This window comes from Mus musculus, chromosome 10, assembly GCF_000001635.26.
Source record: "Mus musculus strain C57BL/6J chromosome 10, GRCm38.p6 C57BL/6J".
Taxonomy (NCBI): Eukaryota; Metazoa; Chordata; class Mammalia; order Rodentia; family Muridae; genus Mus; species Mus musculus.
The window spans coordinates 27,239,498-27,262,383 of record NC_000076.6 but is presented as its reverse complement, the minus strand read 5'-3'; the positions used below and the strand labels follow the sequence as shown (position 1 = coordinate 27,262,383).

Here is a 22,886-nt window from a genome sequence, read left to right as displayed (position 1 = left end):
GAAATTCCTAGCCAAATGGATGGACCTGGAGGGCATCATCCTGAGTGAGGTAACACATTCACAAAGAAACTCACACAATATGTATTCACTGATAAGTGGATATTAGCCCCAAACCTAGGATACCCAAGATATAAGATATAATTTGCTAAACACATGAAACTCAAGGAGAATGAAGACTGAAGTGTGGACACTATGCCCCTCCTTAGATTTGGGAACAAAACACCCATGGAAGGAGTTACAGAGACGGAGTTTGGAGCTGAGATGAAAGGATGGACCATGTAGAGACTGCCATAGCCAGGGATCCACCCCATAATCAGCATCCAAACGCTGACACCATTGCATACACTAGCAAGATTTTATTGAAAGGACCCAGATGTAGCTGTCTCTTGTGAGACTATGCCGGGGCCCAGCAAACACAGAAGTGGATGCTCACAGTCAGCTAATGGATGGATCATAGGGCTCCCAATGGAGGAGCTAGAGAAAGTAGCCAAGGAGCTAAAGGGATCTGCAACCCTATAGGTGGAACAACATTATGAGCTAACCAGTACCCCGGAGCTCTTGACTCTAGCTGCATATATATCAAAAGATGGCCTAGTCGGCCATCACTGGAAAGAGAGGCCCATTGGACTTGCAAACTTTATATGCCCCAGTACAGGGGAATACCAGGGCCAAAAAGGGGGAGTGGGTGGGCAGGGGAGTGGGGGTGGGTGGATATGGGGGACTTTTGGTATAGCATTGGAAATGTAAATGAGTTAAATACCTAATAAAAAATGGAAAAAAAAAAAAGAAAAAAAAAAAAAAAGAAAATATGTGAGTAATAATAAAGTAAATGTAGTCATTAATAACAAAGTAACCTCAGCCTTTAGACAAACATAGACCTTTCAAGTCAACTTCTACATAAGACTAAATTCCTTTTCTTAGACCATGAATGACTTTCTTGTTTGTATAGAGGATATGATTGAATTAACTGAATTATTTATTAATTATACCATGTCTTACATATGATGGGATTATAATTATTACATAGTATTAAAATTATAATTCCATTGTGTCATATAAAATGATATATTGATACTATAATATAATACAATTACTCATTTGTGTATTTTTGCCTTATCAAGGGTTCAGAAGTATGTCTCCTTTCCTAGAAGCTTGCATAGTTTAAGATAGGTGTTGGTTTTTCATGTTTTCCTTTTTTTTTTTTTTTTTCATTTTTTATTAGGTATTTAGCTCATTTACATTTCCAATGCTATACCAAAAGTCCCCCTTACCCACCCACCCCCACTCCCCTACCCACCCACTCCCCCCCTTTGGCCCTGGCGTTCCCCTGTACCGGGGCACACAAAGTCTGCGTGTCCAATGGGCCTCTCTTTCCAGTGATGGCCGACTAGGCCATCTTTTGATACATGTGCAGCTAGAGTCAAGAGCTCAGGGGTACTGGTTAGTTCATAATGTTGTTCCACCTATAGGGTTGAAGATCCCTTTAGCTCCTTGGGTACTTTCTCTAGCTCCTCCATTGGGAGCCCTGTGATCCATCCATTAGCTGACTGTGAGCATCCACTTCTGTGTTTGCTAGGCCCCGGCATAGTCTCACAAGAGACAGCTACATCTGGGTCCTTTCAGTAAAATCTTGCTAGTGTATGCAATGGTGTCAGCATTTGGAAGCTGATTATGGGGTGGATCCCTGGATATGGCAGTCTCTACATGGTCCATCCTTTCATCTCAGCTCCATACTTTGTTTCTGTAACTCCTTCCATGGGTTTTGTTCCCACTTCTAAGGAGGGGCCTAGTGTCCACACTTCAGTCTTCATTTTTCTTGAGTTTCATGTGTTTAGGAAATTGTATCTTATATCGTGGGTATCCTAGGTTTTGGGCTAGTATCCACTTATCAGTGAGTACATATTGTGTGAGTTCCTTTGTGATTGTGTTACCTCACTCAGGATGATGCTCTCCAGGTCCATCCATTTGGCTAGGAATTTCATAAATTCATTCTTTTTAATAGCTGAGTAGTACTCCATTGTGTAGATGTACCACATTTTCTGTATCCATTCCTCTGTTGAGGGGCATCTGGGTTCTTTCCAGTTTCTGGCTATTATAAATAAGGCTGCTATGAACATAGTGGAGCATGTGTCCTTCTTACCAGTTGGGGCTTCTTCTGGATATATGCCCAGGAGAGGTATTGCTGGATCCTCCGGTAGTACTATGTCCAATTTTCTGAGGAACCGCCAGACTGATTTCCAGAGTGGTTGTACAAGCCTGCAATCCCACCAACAATGGAGGAGTGTTCCTCTTTCTCCACATCCTCGCCAGCATCTGCTGTCACCTGAATTTTTGATCTTAGCCATTCTCACTGGTGTGAGGTGGAATCTCAGGGTTGTTTTGATTTGCATTTCCCTGATGATTAAGGATGTTGAACATTTTTTCAGGTGCTTCTCTGCCATTCGGTATTCCTCAGGTGAGAATTCTTTGTTCAGTTCTGAGCCCCATTTTTTAAGGGGGTTATTTGATTTTCTGAGGTCCACCTTCTTGAGTTCTTTATATATGTTGGATATTAGTCCCCTATCTGATTTAGGATAGGTAAAGATCCTTTCCCAGTCTGTTGGTGGTCTTTTTGTCTTATAGACAGTGTCTTTTGCCTTGCAGAAACTTTGGAGTTTCATTAGGTCCCATTTGTCAATTCTCGATCTTACAGCACAAGCCATTGCTGTTCTGTTCAGGAATTTTTCCCCTGTGCCCATATCTTCAAGGCTTTTCCCCACTTTCTCCTCTATAAGTTTCAGTGTCTCTGGTTTTATGTGAAGTTCCTTGATCCACTTAGATTTGACCTTAGTACAAGGAGATAAGTATGGATCGATTCGCATTCTTCTACATGATAACAAACAGTTGTGCCAGCACCAATTGTTGAAAATGCTGTCTTTCTTCCACTGGATGGTTTTGGCTCCCTTGTCGAAGATCAAGTGACCATAGGTGTGTGGGTTCATTTCTGGGTCTTCAATTCTATTCCATTGGTCCACTTGTCTGTCTCTATACCAGTACCATGCAGTTTTTATCACAATTGCTCTGTAGTAAAGCTTTAGGTCAGGCATGGTGATTCCACCAGAGGTTCTTTTATCCTTGAGAAGAGTTTTTGCTATCCTCGGTTTTTTGTTATTCCAGATGAATTTGCAAATTGCTCCTTCTAATTCGTTGAAGAATTGAGTTGGAATTTTAATGGGGATTGCATTGAATCTGTAGATTGCTTTTGGCAAGATAGCCATTTTTACAATGTTGGTCCTGCCAATCCATGAGCATGGGAGATCTTTCCATCTTCTGAGATGTTCTTTAATTTCTTTCTTCAGGGACTTGAAGTTTTTATCATACAGATCTTTCACTTCCTTCGTTAGAGTCATGCCGAGATATTTTATATTATTTGTGGCTATTGAGAAGGGTGTTGTTTCCCTAATTTCTTTCTCAGCCTGTTTATTCTTTGTGTAGAGAAAGGCCATTGACTTGTTTGAGTTAATTTTATATCCAGCTACTTCACCGAAGCTGTTTATCAGGTTTAGGAGTTCTCTGTTGGAATTTTTAGGGTCACTTATATATACTATCATATCATCTGCAAAAAGTGATATTTTGACTTCCTCTTTTCCAATTTGTATCCCCTTGATCTCCTTTTGTTGTCGAATTGCTCTGGCTAATACTTCAAGTACTATGTTGAAAAGGTAGGGAGAAAGTGGGCAGCCTTGTCTAGTCCCTGATTTTAGTGGGATTGCTTCCAGCTTCTCTCCATTTACTTTGATGTTGGCTACTGGTTTGCTGTAGATTGCTTTTATCATGTTTAGGTATTGGCCTTGAATTCCTGATCTTTCCAGAACTTTTATCATGAATGGGTGTTGGATCTTGTCAAATGCTTTTTCTGCATCTAACGAGATGATCATGTGGTTTTTGTCTTTGAGTTTGTTTATATAATGGATTACATTGATGGATTTTCGTATATTAAACCATCCCTGCATCCCTGGAATAAAACCTACTTGGTCAGGATGGATGATTGCTTTAATGTGTTCTTGGATTCGGTTAGCGAGAATTTTATTAAGAATTTTTGCATCGATGTTCATAAGAGAAATTGGTCTGAAGTTCTCTATCTTTGTTGGATCTTTCTGTGGTTTAGGTATCAGAGTAATAGTGGCTTCATAAAATGAGTTGGGTAGAATACCTTCTACTTCTATCTTGTGAAAAAGTTTGTGCAGAACTGGAGTTAGATCTTCTTTGAAGGTCTGATAGAACTCTGCACTAAACCCGTCTGGTCCTGGGCTTTTTTTGGCTGGGAGACTATTAATAACTGCTTCTATTTCTTTAGGGGATATGGGACTGTTTAGAAGGTCAACTTGATCCTGATTCAACTTTGGTACCTGGTATCTGTCCAGAAATTTGTCCATTTCGTCCAGGTTTTCCAGTTTTGTTGAGTATAGCCTTTTGTAGAAGGATCTGATGGTGTTTTGGATTTCTTCAGGATCTGTTGTTATGTCTCCCTTTTCATTTCTGATTTTGTTAATTAGGATTTTGTCCCTGTGCCCTTTAGTGAGTCTAGCTAAGGGTTTATCTATCTTGTTGATTTTCTCAAAGAACCAACTCCTCGTTTGGTTAATTCTTTGAATAGTTCTTCTTGTTTCCACTTGGTTGATTTCACCCCTGAGTTTGATTATTTCCTGCCGTCTACTCCTCTTGGGTGAATTTGCTTCCTTTTTTTCTAGAGCTTTTAGATGTGTTGTCAAGCTGCTAGTATGTGCTCTCTCCCGTTTTTTCTTGAAGGCACTCATAGCTATGAGTTTCCCTCTTAGAAATGCTTTCATTATGTCCCAAAGGTTTGGGTACGTTGTGGCTTCATTTTCATTAAACTCTAAAAAGTCTTTAATTTCTTTCTTTATTCCTTCCTTGACCAAGGTATCATTGAGAAGAGTGTTGTTCAGTTTCCATGTGAATGTTGGCTTTCTGTTATTTATTTTGTTATTGAAGATCAGCCTTAGTGCATGGTGATCTGATAGGATACATGGGACAATTTCAATATTTTTGAATCTGTTGAGGCCTGATTTGTGACCTATTATGTGGTCAATTTTGGAGAAGGTCCCGTGAGGTGCTGAGAAGAAGGTATATCCTTTTGTTTTAGGATAAAATGTTCTGTAGATATCTGTCAGATCCATTTGTTTCATCACTTCTGTTAGTTTCAGTGTGTCCCTGTTTAGTTTCTGTTTCCATGATCTGTCCATTGGTGAAAGTGGTGTGTTGAAGTCTCCCACTATTATTGTGTGAGGTGCAATGTGTGCTTTGAGCTTTACTAAAGTTTCTTTAGTGAATGTGGCTGCTCTTGTATTTGGAGCATAGATATTCAGAATTGAGAGTTCCTCTTGGAGGATTTTACCTTTGATGAGAATGAAGTGTCCCTCCTTGTCTTTTTTGATGACTTTGGGTTGGAAGTCAATCTTATCAGATATTAGGATGGCTACTCCTGCTTGTTTCTTCATACCATTTGCTTGGAAAATTGTTTTCCAGCCTTTCATTCTGAGGTAGTGTCTATCTTTTTCTCTGAGATGAGTTTCTTGTAAGCAGCAAAATGTTGGGTCTTGTTTGTGTAGCCAGTTTGTTAGTCTATGTCTTTTTATTGGCGAGTTGAGACCATTGATGTTAAGAGATATTAAGGAAAAGTAATTGTTGCTTCCTGTTATTTTAGTTGTTAAAGGTGGCATTCTGTTCTTGTGGCTGTCTTCTTTTAGGTTTGTTGAGGGATTACCTTCTTGTTTTTTCTAGGGCGTTGTTCCCGTTCTTGTATTGGTTTTTTTCTGTTATTATCCTTTGAAGGGCTGGATTCGTGGAGAGATAATGCGTGAATTTGGTTTTGTCGTGGAATACTTTGGTTTCTCCCTCTATGATAATTGAGAGTTTGGCTGGGTATAGTAGCCTGGGCTGCAGTTTGTGTTCTCTTAGTGTCTGTATAACATCTGTCCAGGCTCTTCTGGCTTTCATAGTCTCTGGTGAAAAATCTGGTGTAATTCTGATAGGCTTGCCTTTATATGTTACTTGACCTTTTTCCCTTACTGCTTTTAGTATTCTATCTTTATTTAGTGCATTTGATGTTCTGATTATTATGTGTCGGGAGGAATTTCTTTTCTGGTCCAGTCTATTTGGAGTTCTGTAGGCTTCTTGTATGTTCATATGCATCTCATTCTTTAGATTTGGGAAGTTTTCTTCAATAATTTTGTTGAAGATGTTTGCTGGACCTTTGAGTTGAAAATCTTCATTCTCATCCACTCCTATTATCCGTACGTTTGGTCTTCTTATTGTGTCCTGGATTTCCTGGATATTTTGAGTTAGGATCTTTTTGCATTTTCCATTTTCTTTGATTGTTGTGCCGATGTTCTCTATGGAATCTTCTGCACCTGAGATTCTCTCTTCCATCTCTTGTATTCTGTTGCTGATGCTCAAATCTATGGTTCCAGATTTCTTTCCTAGGGTTTCTATCTCTAGTGTTGCCTCGCTTTGAGTTTTCTTTATTGTGTCTACTTCCCTTTTTAGGTCTAGTATGGTTTTGTTCATTTCCATCACCTGTTTGTATGTTTTTTCCTCTTTTTCTGTAAGGACTTCTACCTGTTTGATTGTGTTTTCCTGTTTTTCTTTAAGGACTTGTAACTCTTTAGCAGTGTTCTCCTGTATTTCTTTAAGTGATTTATTAAAGTCCTTCTTGATGTCCTCTACCATCATCATGAGATATGCTTTTAAATCTAGGTCTATGTTCTCAGGTGTGTTGGGGTTCCCTGGACTGGGCGAAGTGGGTGTGCTGGGTTCTGGTGATGGTGAGTGGTCTTGGTTCCTGTTAGTAAGATTCCTCCGTTTACCTTTCGCCATCTGGTAATCTCTGGAGTTAGTAGTTATAGTTGACTCTGTTTAGAGATTGTTCTTCTGGTGATTCTGTTACCGTCTATCAGCAGACCTGGGAGACAGATTCTCTCCTCTGAGTTTCAGTGCTCAGAGCACTCTCTGCTGGCAAGCTCTCTTACAGGGAAGGTGCGCAGATATCTTGTATTTGGACCTCCTCCTGGCCGAAGAAGAAGGCCCAAAACAGGACCTTTCTCAGACACTGTGTTGCTTTGGCAGTTCCCAGGTGGTACAGACTCTCACCTAAGCAGACTAAATTCCTAAGTTCCTTGGAGTCCCGGGACCAAGATGGCGACCGCTGCTGCTGTGGCTTAGGCCGCCTCCCCAGCTGGGTGGGCACCTGTCCTCCGGTCCGGAAGGTGGCCGGCTGTCCCCGGCCCACACAGGGTGCTGCCTCAGCGCCTCTGTGCTTCTGCCTGTTCCAGAAGCTGTCAGGTTCTCTGGCGCACCCTCTCACCTGTTCAGACTAATTTCCTAAGTTCGGCGGGTCTCGGACCAAGATGGCGACCGCTGCTGCTGTGGCTTAGGCCGCCTCCCCAGCTGGGCGGGCACCTGTCCTCCGGTCCGGACGGTGGCTGGCTGTCCCCGGCCCACAAAGGGTGCTGCCTCAGCGCCTCTGTGCTTCCGCCTGTTCCAGAAGCTGTCAGGTTCTCTGGCGCACCCTCTCACCTGTTCAGACTAATTTCCTAAGTTCGGCGGGTCCCGGACCAAGATTTTTCATGTTTTCCTAAATGTATAGAAGATGAGAACGCCTGATGCCCAGTGGAATTAAACTTTTGTTTCTCAAAAAAAAAAAAAAGCTAGTTTCTTTTTAGTATTCATATATTTGACTATAAAGAAAGAACCATGACTTGAGCCAAACTGATTTCCAAAGTCTGACTAAAATCTCCTATGTTTCTAATCTGTCAGATAAAAATTTCATTTCATATATATTGGAATATGGTTTTCCTACATTTTTAAAATCTAGTAAGACAAAATATCATTGCACCTTCACTCTCAATCAGATTAAGTTGGAAGACTAAGTTAGATGCCACATGGACAACTGACATACCTTTATTCAGAGCCATAGTTCTTACTCTGGAATTTTCAGTAGCAGATTCTACCATAATTATTTGCTAGTGCTGCCGAGCTGTCTTCCACTTGTAATATTTTAGCAAATTCCAATCATCATCATCATTTCCCAAAGGAGGGAGCTGAAGATTCATAAACAAAATCATTGCCAAACAATGTACCTCTTTTGCATAGGCAATTCTGCTAGAACTGGGCTAACGTGCTATAAAGATGAGAGGCAGTACTTAGGAATTAATTATGTTTTTCCTATTTAGTAAATAGAGAGTGTCATGATGTTTAAACAGTATAAAGAAATGAGTCCTCCAGCTTTCAAAGTGAATGACAATCAAATTGACCAAAAGTGGCTGGAGAGCTTATTTCTTGTTGTTGCATTGTTTCTCAGGCAAGTTAATTCAAAGACACTTCCTCCTGATTTATGTCAGACAATTTCAAAGTCTACCCATCTTAAAAGCATTGGTTTCGTTTGAATACTTCTGGGGTTCTCTCTGAACTTATGAATGTGGTCATGGAGTGTGGCTATGTAGACAGACTTAGCAGCTTTTCAAGCAGGTGACTGCTTTTTGCCACCCTTATTTCTGAAGTGCTGCAGTCCAAGAGGAGGAGATAGGGTCAGATTGAAGCCCCAGCTCCTTCTAGGAGAGCTGAAAGTCAGCATGAATCCTGAATCAGTAAGGTTGCCATATTTTATTTATCTCTGATCTACCAATAAATTGAGTCATATTTGTAAAACACTGCTTGAACTGATTTCAACTTGTGTTGCACAGTAGGCTTCTGAGTTGGTATGTTTTTGTGTAAGCACAAGGAAATTGAAGTTATTGCAACAACAATTCATATTTTGCCCTACTGAAGGGTAGTTATCTCAGCAAAATGGGCTTAGGTTTGTCCAGTTACACGGTTAGGTGGAATTGGATAGGAAACTGAGCTGTGGGTCAAGGATTTTGACTCCTGTTTCTGACACAGCTACTTAATAGTTGTAAACATGAATATGGCTTTGACCTCTTTGTGCTCCACTCACTTCATTTCTGAAACAAGAAAGACAATTGCCTCGCCAACTTCAGAAGGTCACTTTGGGAATGGAATTAGAGAATTGCTAAAATACTTTTCTAACAGAAAATTGCTAACACATATGAAGTATTTATATCTGACCAATCTCATTATAGGCGAATATGCTTTCTATAAATATCATGTAGGCTTGAAGACATTCAGCATATGAAATATCCTGCCACATCCACACATGATTGTTTACTGCCATGCTTATCCAGAATGCTGAAAGATTCACTCAGTATGGCTAATTGATGCCCTGTTTATGATCTAATTTAGTAAGGTGAATAGAAAACATAAATATACACTATTTTTTCAGAAGGTGAGATGAAGGCATGTAGCAGTGGCTTAGCCCACAAGCCATCAGTACCATTTTGGATACCTAGCTTCCTCATAAATCTCTGGTGAGGATGAAGACTTGCCTGGAATCCTATTACTTAAGAAGTAGAGACCGGATTGTTCCCTAAAGCAAGCTAGACTAGAAAAATTGATAAACTCCAGGCTTAAGTGAAAGACCTGTCTCAGAATGTGAAGTGGATATCTATCCAGAAAGACATTCAGTATCAATTTCTGGCTCTAAATATATACTCATTCATACATATATTCATGTATATGCACACATACACAGACACATATAAAAATAAAGAAATGTAAGATAATTCAAGTACTTGCATGTATTTCTCCTTAAAGTTATCCAACTCTTGGCTTTAGTAATATCCTTGACAATTAACTTAAACAAAATATTTCCCAAGTCCCTATAAGACACACAACACTTCACAAACTGTCTTCCTTCTTCCCCTATAATAGACATTATTATAGTTCACTAAAATTTACTCCTTTGGATATTATTGCATTTCCCTTAACTACTGAGAGCAGAGGATATGATTTGGCCAATGCAATAGGAACCAATGTAATTTGCACCTTGCCTGAACAGGAACATTGAACTACCAATGTTAAGACTTCCTAGGGTTTATTCACCAACCAGAAAATAAACAACCTTAAATTCCAACAGGACATGGAGGTCAGCACCCTGACTTTTTACGTCCTCTAATTACTGAAGAAAGGTTAATTTTTAGAAATCCTTCTACAGGCCTGGATCAGCTATCAGAATTTGAAGTAGCTACCATGATAGAATCAATTCCATTGTGACTTTTTTGAGATAACATTTCAAATGCATTCATCGAATGCAAACAAATACAGAATATTTAAAAATACACATTTAAAATATTTATTCTATTATCCTATTGCTTTGCCTCTCTATCTTGATGTACCATATGAACAGCTGGTGCCATAGGATCCAGAAGAGGGCGTAGTTCACCTGGAGCTGGAGTTCTAGGCAGGTGTGAGCTGCTTTGTAGGTGCAAGGAATCAAGCCTGGGTTCTCTGGCAGAGCGCCTCTTAACTGATGAGCCATGTTTCCAGTTCCACTTGAAAATGTTGTTATTTGACATATAGCACTTATTCATGAGCTTCATAAATAATTTTATTTAGATATATTGTGTCTTTTCAACTCACCCTCATACAGAACCTTTTAAAGCCAAGATATTTTTATGTGAATTTCATAGTGAATTTAGGAGTTTTGTATTGAATAGAATTTGATAGAGTTTGTATTATAAATTGTCTAGGAAAAGCCTTAAGAACAAAATCATCTGATAATCAGAGACATGGAGTTGATGAGTACATACTTTGTCCACATTTGAAATGAACCATCCAGGTGTCCATATTTTAAAGAAATATGTTGAGAAAGGACACCAGGACTTTTAAAGAACATACTTCTCATCCTGCTGTTGATGAGAGGTAGAGCCAAGGCTTAAGCCCACAAGCATTTCATCCAGAGTCTTTAACGCGTGTCTGTAAATATTTGACTCATTCAGTCTGCAAACACATATTGAGCATCTGCCTAAATGTGTTCATCTGCCTAAATCTCAGTGCTCAGCCTTGTAAACTGGTGGAAGCAATATCTGAATTTCTGGACTAAAGATGAGGGGAGAGAACAATGCCTGTATAGCATCCGATTTAGCAGCATACATTGGGATGCAATGTGGAGCAATGAACTCAAAGAAAAGATAATCCAGAATAGATGCAAGATGCATATATTTATAATAATATAATGTACACCGCAATATGAGTAAACACTTTGTGTAATTGAATGGCTAAGGAAAAGGAGGGGAAATCTTACACTAGAATTTTATGTTTTTAGAAATGCTTGTAGTAGCATCAGAATCTATCATTTATTTCTTCTACTTTACATAGATCAAAATGTTTGGAGAAGAACTGAGGAGATGAAGTTGCTTAGTAAATGCACTGCATGGCTCACAAGCATTAGGACTAGAATTTAGAGCCCTAGCAGCAATTCTCAACTATAATCCCAGCACCCTGGAAGTGAAGATAATTAATACCTATGAGGTAGTGGACAGTCAATCTAGCACTGCAGGTATAGAGAGTGAGAAATCACCTTTTTAAAAATGAGGTGAGGAAATATTGCTAAAGATATCCAACACTGACCTCTTGCATGCTCACATGCATGCTTTTGGCACACACACAAGCAGATTATATACATAAACATTACATGCACCATACACAAACATGTATCTCCCCCACATATACACAAACATACCGTATACACCCAAATACACAGATACTGTACACATACAACACACATAACTGCTATACATATAACACACACAGACCTCTTCCACATATATACACACAATGCACACACATGTATCATGCATGCACATACCTGACTCACACATAGCATACATCACAAACACAATTTTATCTTTATATATGTATATTTTTCAATTCATAATAACAAAAATCAGTTAAAGCACTTGATAACACACACAGCACATACACATACCTCATACCACATACATACCACACACACCTCATATAACACATGCACACCCCATGCACGCACACACACATACAATTGAGGTTGAGTAATTCTGCTGTCCCAGAAGCTCCTTTCGACCACTAAGTCATTCTGTTGCCTCTATAGAAGAAATGATGTAGAAATGACCAGTCACCTCTAATGAGAGGGACTTTGTAAAATCCCCAAAGGGTAATGGCCAGACCTGGTTGTGGTATTAGTTAAACTCAGACTCACCCATGTTAATCTAGCCTTTCAATGCTGAGCTAAAACCCCAGCTCTCTTCTTGTTCTGTATTTGAAGCGTAGTTTTGCTGAGATATCTTGGATGACTCTGCACCCCCAACTCTTTGTAGCGCAAGCAGGCCTTGAACTGGCCTTGTTCTTGCCTCTTAGTATTCCTCTTTGATTCCAAGTGCTGGTATCAAAAGCCTATATAGCAAGGCTCAGTTTTGAGGCTCATGATGAATCACTGCTTTGGGCTTTGACAAATGTAAACAGAATAAAATACTTTACTAGCAATAAAATCTTTGACTCATCACAAGTTAAATTTTTTTAAGCTGACTAAAATGAAAGTCTCTGATTAAGTAAAATGTGTGTAGAAAAATAAAGACAAGTGATGCCAGTGGTTCAACTTGTTTTGGTGGTTTTAGTTTTACCATGACTTAGTCAACTTTGTTGAGAAGTTTAATCAAACAAAACCTTATTAACAGGACAGTGTCTGATGTGACTCATGTATTTTCCACAATGACTTGTAGTTATGTCTTCTCTCTCCATCCATCATCTTGTCTGTATTTTCAAGTCATTGTAAGGAGAATCAGTTCAGGCACTTGACGTCTTTGATAATGCTTTGAGAGTTCATGCATTTTCAATGTTCAATACTTTATTTCTGCCAACACTTTGTGTTTAAATGAATGCAGCCTGGTATCAAGAAAAGCAAATGACCACATTGAGGAGGAAAGAAATGAGCGGCAGTCTCCTTCCTGGGTAACACTTAAAACTGTTAGACGCATTAAAATCCCATTTAACAAACAACAGAACTTAATGACCATTGGGATTGCTCAGTGAATACTAATGTGGAATATTACGAGGAAAGATGGTTGAGTGTTGAAATTTCTCAGAGCTCAAAATGGTTGTACAGATTAAGGAGACAAACATCTGCTGTTTAAAAGACAAAGGAGACTTGACAGTTCACTGAAAATATTTTTTGTTTTGTATCTTCATTTTAAAATTATTCCTTAAAGAACTCAAATGATCATTCTTCTACATTTCCTTTCTTTTGGTTTTCCATGTCAATTTTATAATGAAATCCTGAAAAATATCTGTCTTTATAAATCAAACTGCTAGTTGGTAAGCTCTTTTATACAGTAATCAACTAATTTATCAACAGTGAAACCATTTGCTTCTTATTGATCAGAATTACAGGCTTAATATTTGAAAGTACATTAATTTTAGGCAGCTACACACCATGATGTGTTAAGGACATTTCTGGCCTCTGGTTGTAAGCCCAAACTTACTTTTTCCCATTTTTTTTTTCTGTAGCAGATCAAATACATAATTTAACTTTTACTTATGGCTTTTTATTATTTTTTTTGAAACATGGATGGACCTGTTGTCATTGGCTATTTTAGACATCACATGTAATGTAACTGTATTCTATTCACCTAAATTATGTGTATTTTAATTAATCCTCAATATGTCTACCATTTATCCAACCATCCATTTATTTCTTAATACATTTAACTATCCATCCATGTATTTATCCAAAGTTCATAAGGTTCACCTAAGACCATCTGCATTTCCGATATTTACTATTCATAAAAGTAGGAAAATTATAGTTATGATGTAGCAACTAAAATAATTTTATGGTTGAGGTCACCAGAACATAAAGAACCAACTGTATTAAGGGGCTACAGAATTAAAAAGGTTGAAAAACACATATCTAGATAGAAGTGGCTGCTATATTATATTGTGAATATCCTAAATGATATAATTGCACCCTTTAAAATGAGAGATGAGCTCGTGAAGTTCTATCCTTAACTGTGGAATTATTGACAATTCATAGAGGAATGAAAGGAAGAAGGAAAGGATGGAGACATGGAAAGAGACAGAGCTTTTCTTCAGGAATAGAACCCTATAGAACTCTATTCTATAGTCCTATACACATGTGCTGGTGGATACCTCTGCACTTGAGCATGTATAGGAAGCAGTAAGAGAACTGGCACTCATTTTGGTTTGGTTTGTTTGTTTGTTTGTTTGTTTGTTTGTTTGTTTTATAGAACGGAAAAGGGATTGGGGAAATAGAGGAGGAGCTGAAGAGGAAGGGATGGGGAATGTATTTGATCAAAATATATGTGGGTATGGAATTCTCAACTAATAAAATACTTACTAATGTTATTTTGGGGATCTAATTTTTATTTAAACACTTATTTATTTAAATATTTATTTATTTATTTTTACACTCTAGACTCCATTCCACTCCCAGTCCACCCTCCAACCGTTCAACATCCCATGACTCCACCTCACCCCCCATCTCCACGAGGATGTCCCCATTCCCGTAACACTCCACCACACCAGACCTTCAAACTCCCCAGGGCCTCCAGTTTCCTGAGGGCCAGATGCACCCTCTCCAACTGAACCCAGACTTAAACAGTAAGAGATAAATAAGGAAATGTCCATGAAAGTATATCTTTCATGTATAGGGTTATCTTATGTGCAAAAACTCCACTTTGTGATTTACTTTTAAGTAAACCCTGTGTAGAAACACCATAAAGACTGCCTGTTAATCTAAGACCTTTCACCAAGATGTTCAATGAAAGCACTCAAAAATAGTGCTTACTGTGTGGATATGCATTTAAAGATTTCAGATGTCACTAAGTTCCCAGAAACATGCCATCTACCTATTTAAAAGACTCAATTGAATTTCCTTTTCTGCTTCAAGGATTATATAGAAATTAATACATATTCCAATGCTCTATCCAGATATCAGGAAGGGAAAAAATGAACAGCAACAAAAGAAAAGAAATAAAAGAATGTAACTTTCAACAAATAAACACACCAATGAGCTGAACACTTAGTTCTCCAAAGAAGAAATAAAAATAGCCAATAGATAAAGCAGACATTAAAACTGCTTTAGATTCCTACTCATTCCACTGAGATGCTTAACATCAAGAAAACAAATGAGAGCAAATATGAGTGACAAATTGGGAATGAGGAGTCTTTATAGTTAGTGGGAAGGTAACCTGGCATAGCCACTGTAGAAATCAGTGTAGGGCTTTTAAAAACACTAGAAACAGCATGATGGTATGATCCAGTTACCATTCCATATGATCCATGACCGTACTACTCCTCAACCGCCACTTAACCAAGATATTCTTCATCTTGCCCCAGAGGTACTTGCATATTGCTGTTTATAGCTGCTCTATTCATAATAGCAAGTAGAGGACTCACAACATACTTCTGCACCCTTTAGCTTGTACCTTCTTTCTGCCCTCTCTTTCACAATGTTCCCAAGCCTGGGAGAGAGTGGTGCCTATATAGGTAGACTCTACTGTTGCTAAATCTCATCAGTTTTAATGGTTTTGAGACTCTGCATTGACCAACGTCCACTGCAAAAAGAAACACCTTTGATGAAAGTTGAGAAAAAGACCAATCTGTGGGTATAAACATCAATACTTAGAAGGCAAATTGACACCATGACCATTTAGCAAGACAGTAATAATAAGTTCGGCCCTAGGGTGTATGTTCTCCCAGTCACGACATTTTGGACATAATCCAATTAGAATGAGTTTAATTACTGGTTATCCCCATAACAACATGTCACTATTTTCTCCAGATAAGTTATTACTGCACCTCATGGGATTCACAGATTACTAGGACCATTGGTTGCTTTTTCTTTCAAAGAACTTGAATAGCAGTGTTCAGTGCTGTTAAACTAGTCAGAAGGGAAATTTCAGCTCAGACCCAGTCTTATTCCTCAATATCCTACAACCCAAGTGTTTGGTGTCTTAAGCAATATGGTTTTATGATCTAATTCTGGTGGGCAATAGAAGACATTAACAATAGTCTGTATTGTTTGGCATACCCTGAGCCTCTTTGAACAAATAGCTTATAGAGAGCTATTCCATATGTGATACTAGGATTGTTATTCGATGATCTTATCATTTGCCAATGTCTTATTTAAACGGATTTTTTTTTTGAGACAGGATTTTTCTGTGTAACTTAAACCAACCTGGAGTTTCTTTCACTAGTTTCATAATTTCTTACATTTATGACTTTGATTAATTTTGCCTTTTTTTCCCCTTTGGTCATTGTTAGTTTTTGTTTTTTGCTGTTTGTTTTTGTTTAGTTATGTGTAGAGAGGGAGATAGAGTTCAGGTTTGGTGATCTGCATACAGATTTCTCTGCACTGTTGAAGGTGTTGTCATTTTTATATTTTTTATTTTAACTTTATTTTATTCTTTGTGAGTTTTACTTCATGCACCCCACTCCCACTCATCTCCCACCTCTTCAAATCTGCCCTGTGTCCTTGCTACCTTCCCTAACAAAAATCAAAAACAAAAACTGAAAACAATCCACAAAGCATCAAAATTATCTCATATTAGAAGCTATAGTGTGTCACGGTATGTTCCACAGCATACCCTTTTGTCCACACATCTTTGTTTGCAAATGTTCATTGCAATGAGTCACTGGGCTGGTTCAAGGCCTTGTGCCTTCTGTTACCATCAATACTGGATTCTCACCAAGACTCCACTTGGTTATCCTGATGTTGCCTCCTGTTTTGGAGATCCTGAAGGTTTGGATCTGTAGGGCAGGCCCTTTAACACGTTCCAACATTTCATAGATGGAGTAGATGTTGTGGTGAGTCAACTCAGATCTGGGCCTGGCTAGAAGTTGAGTTGGTTAGCCTGACAACTCTCCTATTCCACACAACCAGGGCAGGTTCTCCAGCACTGTGCCTGCTAGCTCACCCAATGCTCCAGCGAGCAAGGGGAAGGGCCAGCTCTCCTGCTCTAACGTATGTTTTTGGTAACCTTAAAAAATACATTATGTATGTGTTTTTGTACTCTCTTTTCTTATTCCACTGGCCGTATAGTTGGGTTTTTTTTTTTTTTTGTTCGTTTGTTTGTTTGTTTTTTTGTTTTTGTCAGTGTTCTGACCATCAGGTCACTATGGCTCCACAGAATATTTTGAAATCTGCTACTGTGATTCATCCAGAGTTGCTGAAGTCTCTGTGTTACAGGACGCTAATATTTCCTTTTAAATTATAGAATTGTTAATTCTCTTTTGGTTTTTAGCTCCATAAAGAATGACATTAATATTTTAATGAACTTGCATTAAATATATATATGTATTAGACTTTCCAGTAATGCTGGATGATAAAGTCGTTGAACTCTAGATAGCGTTGTTGTTTCCTCTTCATTTTCTGTCACTGTTTTTCTAATTTTCATTCAAGAAGAACTTATTTTCTGCATTAATTTATTACATGATACTTTTAGAATTAAATTGATTTTCTAATTTCTTTCTCAGGAATGTTGTTGATAGTGTACAAAAATTCTCCTAAATTTTAAATGCTGATTTTTCTATATTATTCTAGCCATTAAGTTTTTCTTGATAAATAACTATGCAGTTATACATGGTATATATAGCAAGTGACATGTAGACTTCAGATAGAGTAATTTAACTTCTTTATTAACCATTTGAATAATTTCTGCTTCTTTGCCTTGGAAATTTTTTCTAAATATTACTGTGACAAGTTAAAACGAGTTACAAAGCTCCCTTATCACTGTGATGGGATTCCTGACGGTAACAACTAAAGAGAGGAGAAGCATATTTTGGCTCATAATTGAGATTGATGGAAACAACAACTTAAGAACAAGTATATTATGTCTCTATAGACTAAGAAGCAGAAAAAGTTTGGCTAGAAGCACAGATGAACTATAATCCTCAAAACATGCATGGATAGTTTTCTGCCAGTTACCCAATATCCACAGATTCTATAGTCTTTAAAAACAGTACCATCATCTAAAGGGTATGTTCAAACACATAAATGTTTTGAAGATATTTTCATATAGTATAGTTTGTTGCATCCCAGTGGGTTGGGAAGCAGAAATATCATAAGGCAGAAATAGAGTTGAACTATAATCTTCCAGAACAAAATCTGTGGCTCCACATCTGTGAACTCTTGCTATGTGGGAGACTGCACAGTCATAGTCATCTCAAAACACCACCACTGGTGGGTGATCAAGTGTTCAAGACTCCATGTGAAGCTATATAGGATACTTCACATGTAAATCATAGCCATAAATTATTGCTGCATTATATATAATACCTAATATATAAGAGCAGTGTTATATAAATAGATGTCAATGCATTATTTAGAAAATAATGATAAAGAGTATTTTAAAAGATTAAAGATAATTTAAAAAGAAAAGAAAGCTTGCATAATTTGACCAAAAAAAAAAGTCTGTAGATGCTCGTACAAATACAAGTGTTTTTCTCAGTATTTTCAGTCCACACTGGTTAAATTCATGGATGCAGAGTCCATTGGTAGTCAATATTGATTCTATAATAAAAGATGGAACCATCAAATTATAGAAGCATTATTTCAACATAATAACTCCTTCATACTTACATTGTTACAGCTATCCATCTGGCTTCAAAATACTTTATAGTTTCTATACTTACTATGTCATTCCTCTCTTCCCAGGCTGAGTTCTGTCAATCTTGAATCTGCTGTCCCTTATCCTACTGATAGACGTATTGCAACTGATGTGGAAGTTTGCCAGTGTCCACCTGGGTACAGTGGCAGCTCTTGTGAAGTAAGTCTGTAAAAATTAATCCTTCAGACAGTGTGACTAATGAACTGCTCTAAAATGGATGCTTTGACAATGTCGGCCTGTAACTGCCTAGACAAGTTATATACTTATATAAAATTGTAATCCTTTGATAATTTCATAGATGATTTTGATGAAATATGATGATATCTAGCCTTACTTCCCTCCAACAGGTCACTGGGACCTCCCAATGAGTTCTTTTTTCTAATTTGTGTGTACTTTCTGATTGCAGATTGTAATTTTCTAAGTCCAATGAGTGTCACACATATGTGTGTGGATGTGATCCATCTTATACAACATGGACAGCCTACTCCAGAGTAGCCATAACCTCAGAAAAGAATGATTCTCCCTCTCCTAGCAGCTATCAATTGCCAATAGCTCCTCAGTTATGTGTAGGGCCCCTCCTTCATCCATGCTAAATTAATGGAGTAATTAGAATGTCTGCCTAGAGTTCATGGCTTTTAAATAGAGTATAACCATGTATTTTCAAAGCTATGGTGCCCTTTGAAGTATTTTGTCCTACTGTAACTGTGATTTCTGTGTTTCTTCACTTTTTAGCCAGCAAGGTGTTATGGTAGCAAAATAATATTCCAAATATTTTTAGTTTATTTCTACTAAGAGATGGACATATGTTTATTTCTCTTGTCTCTCCCCCTTTTATACCCTATTATCCTTCCCTTCTCTTTCTTTTTGAAGAAAGTATTCAAGGTCCAGTCTTCTAAAGCACTCAATCCCTAAAGCTTCAAGAATAGAGTGTGTGGGAGAAATAACTGTTCATGAAAACTTTTTTCCACTCCTGGGGAACTGAAGCTTGAAAAAAAAGTAATAGTATGGAATAGAGTTTATTTAGGGCATTGGGAGGGGAGTGAAAGGGGGAGAGGGAGAGACAGAGACAGAGACAGAGACAGAGACAGAGAGTAGAGGAGTAGAGGGTAGAGGAGTAGTGGCTGACCAGAAGAGTTCAGAGAGAGACAGGAAGGGTAATGGGGAGAGAAGTGATGGAGGGGGAAGAGGGTACGGAAGTAAAAGAGCATGAGAAAAAAAGTGAAGCTTAAGATCTTGTTGTCTTATTGTTCTACAATTCTAATTTTAAAAAGCAATGTTTCTTAATAACTTGGTATATCATTTTAGAGTAATTCTAAAGAGATTAATTCTGTTTTCTTTTAGGTAGTTTGAAACTTGATTTACTTGAAATCTCTCTCTCTCTCTCTCTCTCTCTCTCTCTCTCTCTCTCTCTCTGTGTGTGTGTGTGTGTGTGTGTGTGTGTGTGTGTGTGTGTGTGTGTGATTTTTCTAGGTGGAAGGAATGGCTTGTAGATAAATAAGAGTTTAAGTTTCATTAAGATGGTATCTTGAAGGAATCATTTGAGTGCTCTGAGATATTCCCCTCTACAACACTACTTATGCCATTTGTAGAAACACTCGAGGCATAACTTTGCTGGTTCTCATGTGCTTTAAAGTAATACAAGCTTCCAGAGACTACACAGAGCTTAAAGCCATGTTCGTGACTAATGTGTTTTCTTTTAACCTGGGTACAGATTTGCCCAGCTAGAAATGAAACTAAATGGAATTCATTGAAGTACTTGCTTTTGCAAAATTTATAGAGATAAGAGAAAAATTGTCATGGATATGAATTAGTTTTGTCAACTCAAATTTGATTTTACATATAAAGCACATGCTGTACTTGATAAGATATTCCTTTATTACAAGCCTTCCAGTTTTGATTTCAAACGAAGCAGCTCCCTTTGAAGCTTTAAACTCCTGTTTCAGTTGGAATAATAAATGTTCTTCTTCTAATTTTGCTTTTAATATAGTCCCACTTTACTCTCATCTCTTTCTATCAACATTTTTGCTAAATGCCCATTGAGTATAAAATCATCTGAATATTTTGGACTCATTCAATTATAAGCTTTCTTTCCTTTTTCCTTTAGAAATATTTTTATAAGTTATATATTTACTGCATTTTATGAATTCATATACATACATATATATATACATATATAACAACAATAAGTATAAAGTGCAATCTCTGTTCTTAAAGATCTAGTGATCTGTTTATCTGGACAAAACAAATACCACTAGGAAATTGAATCACAGCACTCCTGTATTAAAGGAGCAGTAAGAGGTGCATATTGTAATGGCAATAATTATTCAAAGCCTGAGCTGTGCAGTGTACGAAGATGTCTGGGAAAGTATCATGGACAACTTAAGGAGCAATAGAGTGGAAGAAAGAAGCATGCAAACATGGAAATAATGAAGAAGTAGAGAAGGGAAAACAAAAGCTTCAACTTCTTCTAGTATAATAATTGATTATTTGAAATGGCTAAAAGGACTTAGTTGGGTCAGGGCAATGAATGTTTAAACTCTGGACATCCTTTTCTTTATTTAATCACTGTAAACCCCTGAAGATTTTATCAAATTTTTCTTCCCCAGAGGAAATAATCTCCATCTCTAACCTTGACTGGTTTTGTTTGCCTTGATCATTGAGTTCTTAGGTCCAATCACTCTCACTTTGTTATCACTAATATTCTGGGATATGGTTGAGTAAACTACTAATTTGATAAGTCAACAGTTTATACAGTCAACATCCCATCAGATGACCCTATTACTAAGTCAGTCTCTTTTATTTAAGGTTGAGGTCACAATGCTGATTCAGAATGATAGTTGATGGATTATTTTTTTATTATCAAATTTTACTTCAAACTGCTATAGTAGCAAAATATTAATGGCAATTCTTTCTTCTTCTTCTTCTTCTTTCTTCTTCTTCTTCTTCTTCTTCTTCTTCTTCTTCTTCTTCTTCTTCTTCTTCTTCTTCTTCTTCTTCTTCTTCTTCTTCTTTTGAGACAGGGTTTCTCTGTATATCCCTGGCTGTCCTGGAACTCACTTTGTAGACCAGGCTATCCTCGAACTCAGAAATCTGCCTGCCTCTGCCTCCCAAGTGCTGGGATTAAAGAAGTGCGCCACCACTGCGCAGCTAGTGGCAATTTTTCATGAAGAATAACAACCTTTTAAATAAACAAGATAATAAGTTAGTATTACAATAGTACTTTGGGCTTTAGAGGATTTTATATGATTATTTTAGTAAGTCTTATAATAATATAGGTTTTATACTATCCATACCTAATAACAAAAATATTCCTCTTGCTCTAATGGCTGATCACAGATACATTTCTACTCTATGCTGAACACTGACTTCTGAATGTTTTTCTATTATTTTTTTGTCTTTCATTGTATTTTATACCATATGAATTTCTATGGCTAGTTTCTAACATTTTGTACCTAATATAATTTGCTTTTCTGATAGATGTAGAAGTGAAAATGAAATAGGCTAATAATAAAAGTTTTAGGCTGAATGCTTTCTTTTCTATAAAATTGAATTAATACTAACTACATTCCAGATGTATTTATATTCTCATTTAGCTGACAATTTTTGATGAGGATATATATTTGAGACAATTAAGGTCTTAGACACAAATGTTTTAAGTATTACAGATGTTGAGTATAAAAATGTCACTGAAGGTGAAAAGACGGATCTGCAATTAAGAGTACTGGCTTCTCTTCCAGGTGATGCTGATTATGTTCTTAGCTCCCATATGGTGGCTCATAAACATCTGTAACTCAAGTCCCAGAAAACAAGTGCCCTCTCCTAGCTTGCTGAGGCATGAGACACACATATGAGTAACAGACATACAAACAGAATATAAAATAAATAAATACAATTTTAAGTAGCTGAAATAAAGGTGATGTTAATGGATGTATATGTGTGCATTTACAAAAACTGGAGGAGCTAGTTATAAAAAGTCAGTATAGGCTTTCTGTAGAGATGTCAAACTGAATGGTGAAGAACCAAAGCACAGCTGTTATAAAAAGAGATGGTGACGTGGTGATATTAAGCTATGAGTGGGCAAATGTAGCCAAAGCTTAATACACAGGGGAAAGGGTAACCTATGCTATGATTTGAGAAGCCTGGGATTGCCTAATAAGAATTTGAGATTTTACTTAAATGTCATGAAAAAAAATGAGAGGCTGTCATTTGACAAGTGACAAAATGTGATGCCATCAGCTGAAATGGAGAAGATTTGGAAAGGGATATTTTGATTGGTGGAAAGAGAAAAATTGAGAGTCACTTTGAGAAATAATTCTGTTTGGACAGTCTCTG

General features: G+C 37.5%; 1 protein-coding gene across 5 annotated transcripts in view; it reads left to right on the top strand.

Annotated features, from left to right (window-relative positions):
* The window catches only part of Lama2 (laminin, alpha 2), a 635,907-nt gene that overhangs the window by 354,808 nt on the left and 258,213 nt on the right, over window positions 1-22,886 (top strand). For all 5 annotated transcript variants that reach the window (XM_017313815.1, XM_011243134.1, XM_011243135.1 and 2 more), the window contains exon 15: window positions 18,602-18,713. In XM_017313815.1, coding sequence (XP_017169304.1) covers window positions 18,602-18,713 — 112 coding nt within the window. The remainder of the gene's footprint in view (window positions 1-18,601; window positions 18,714-22,886) is intronic.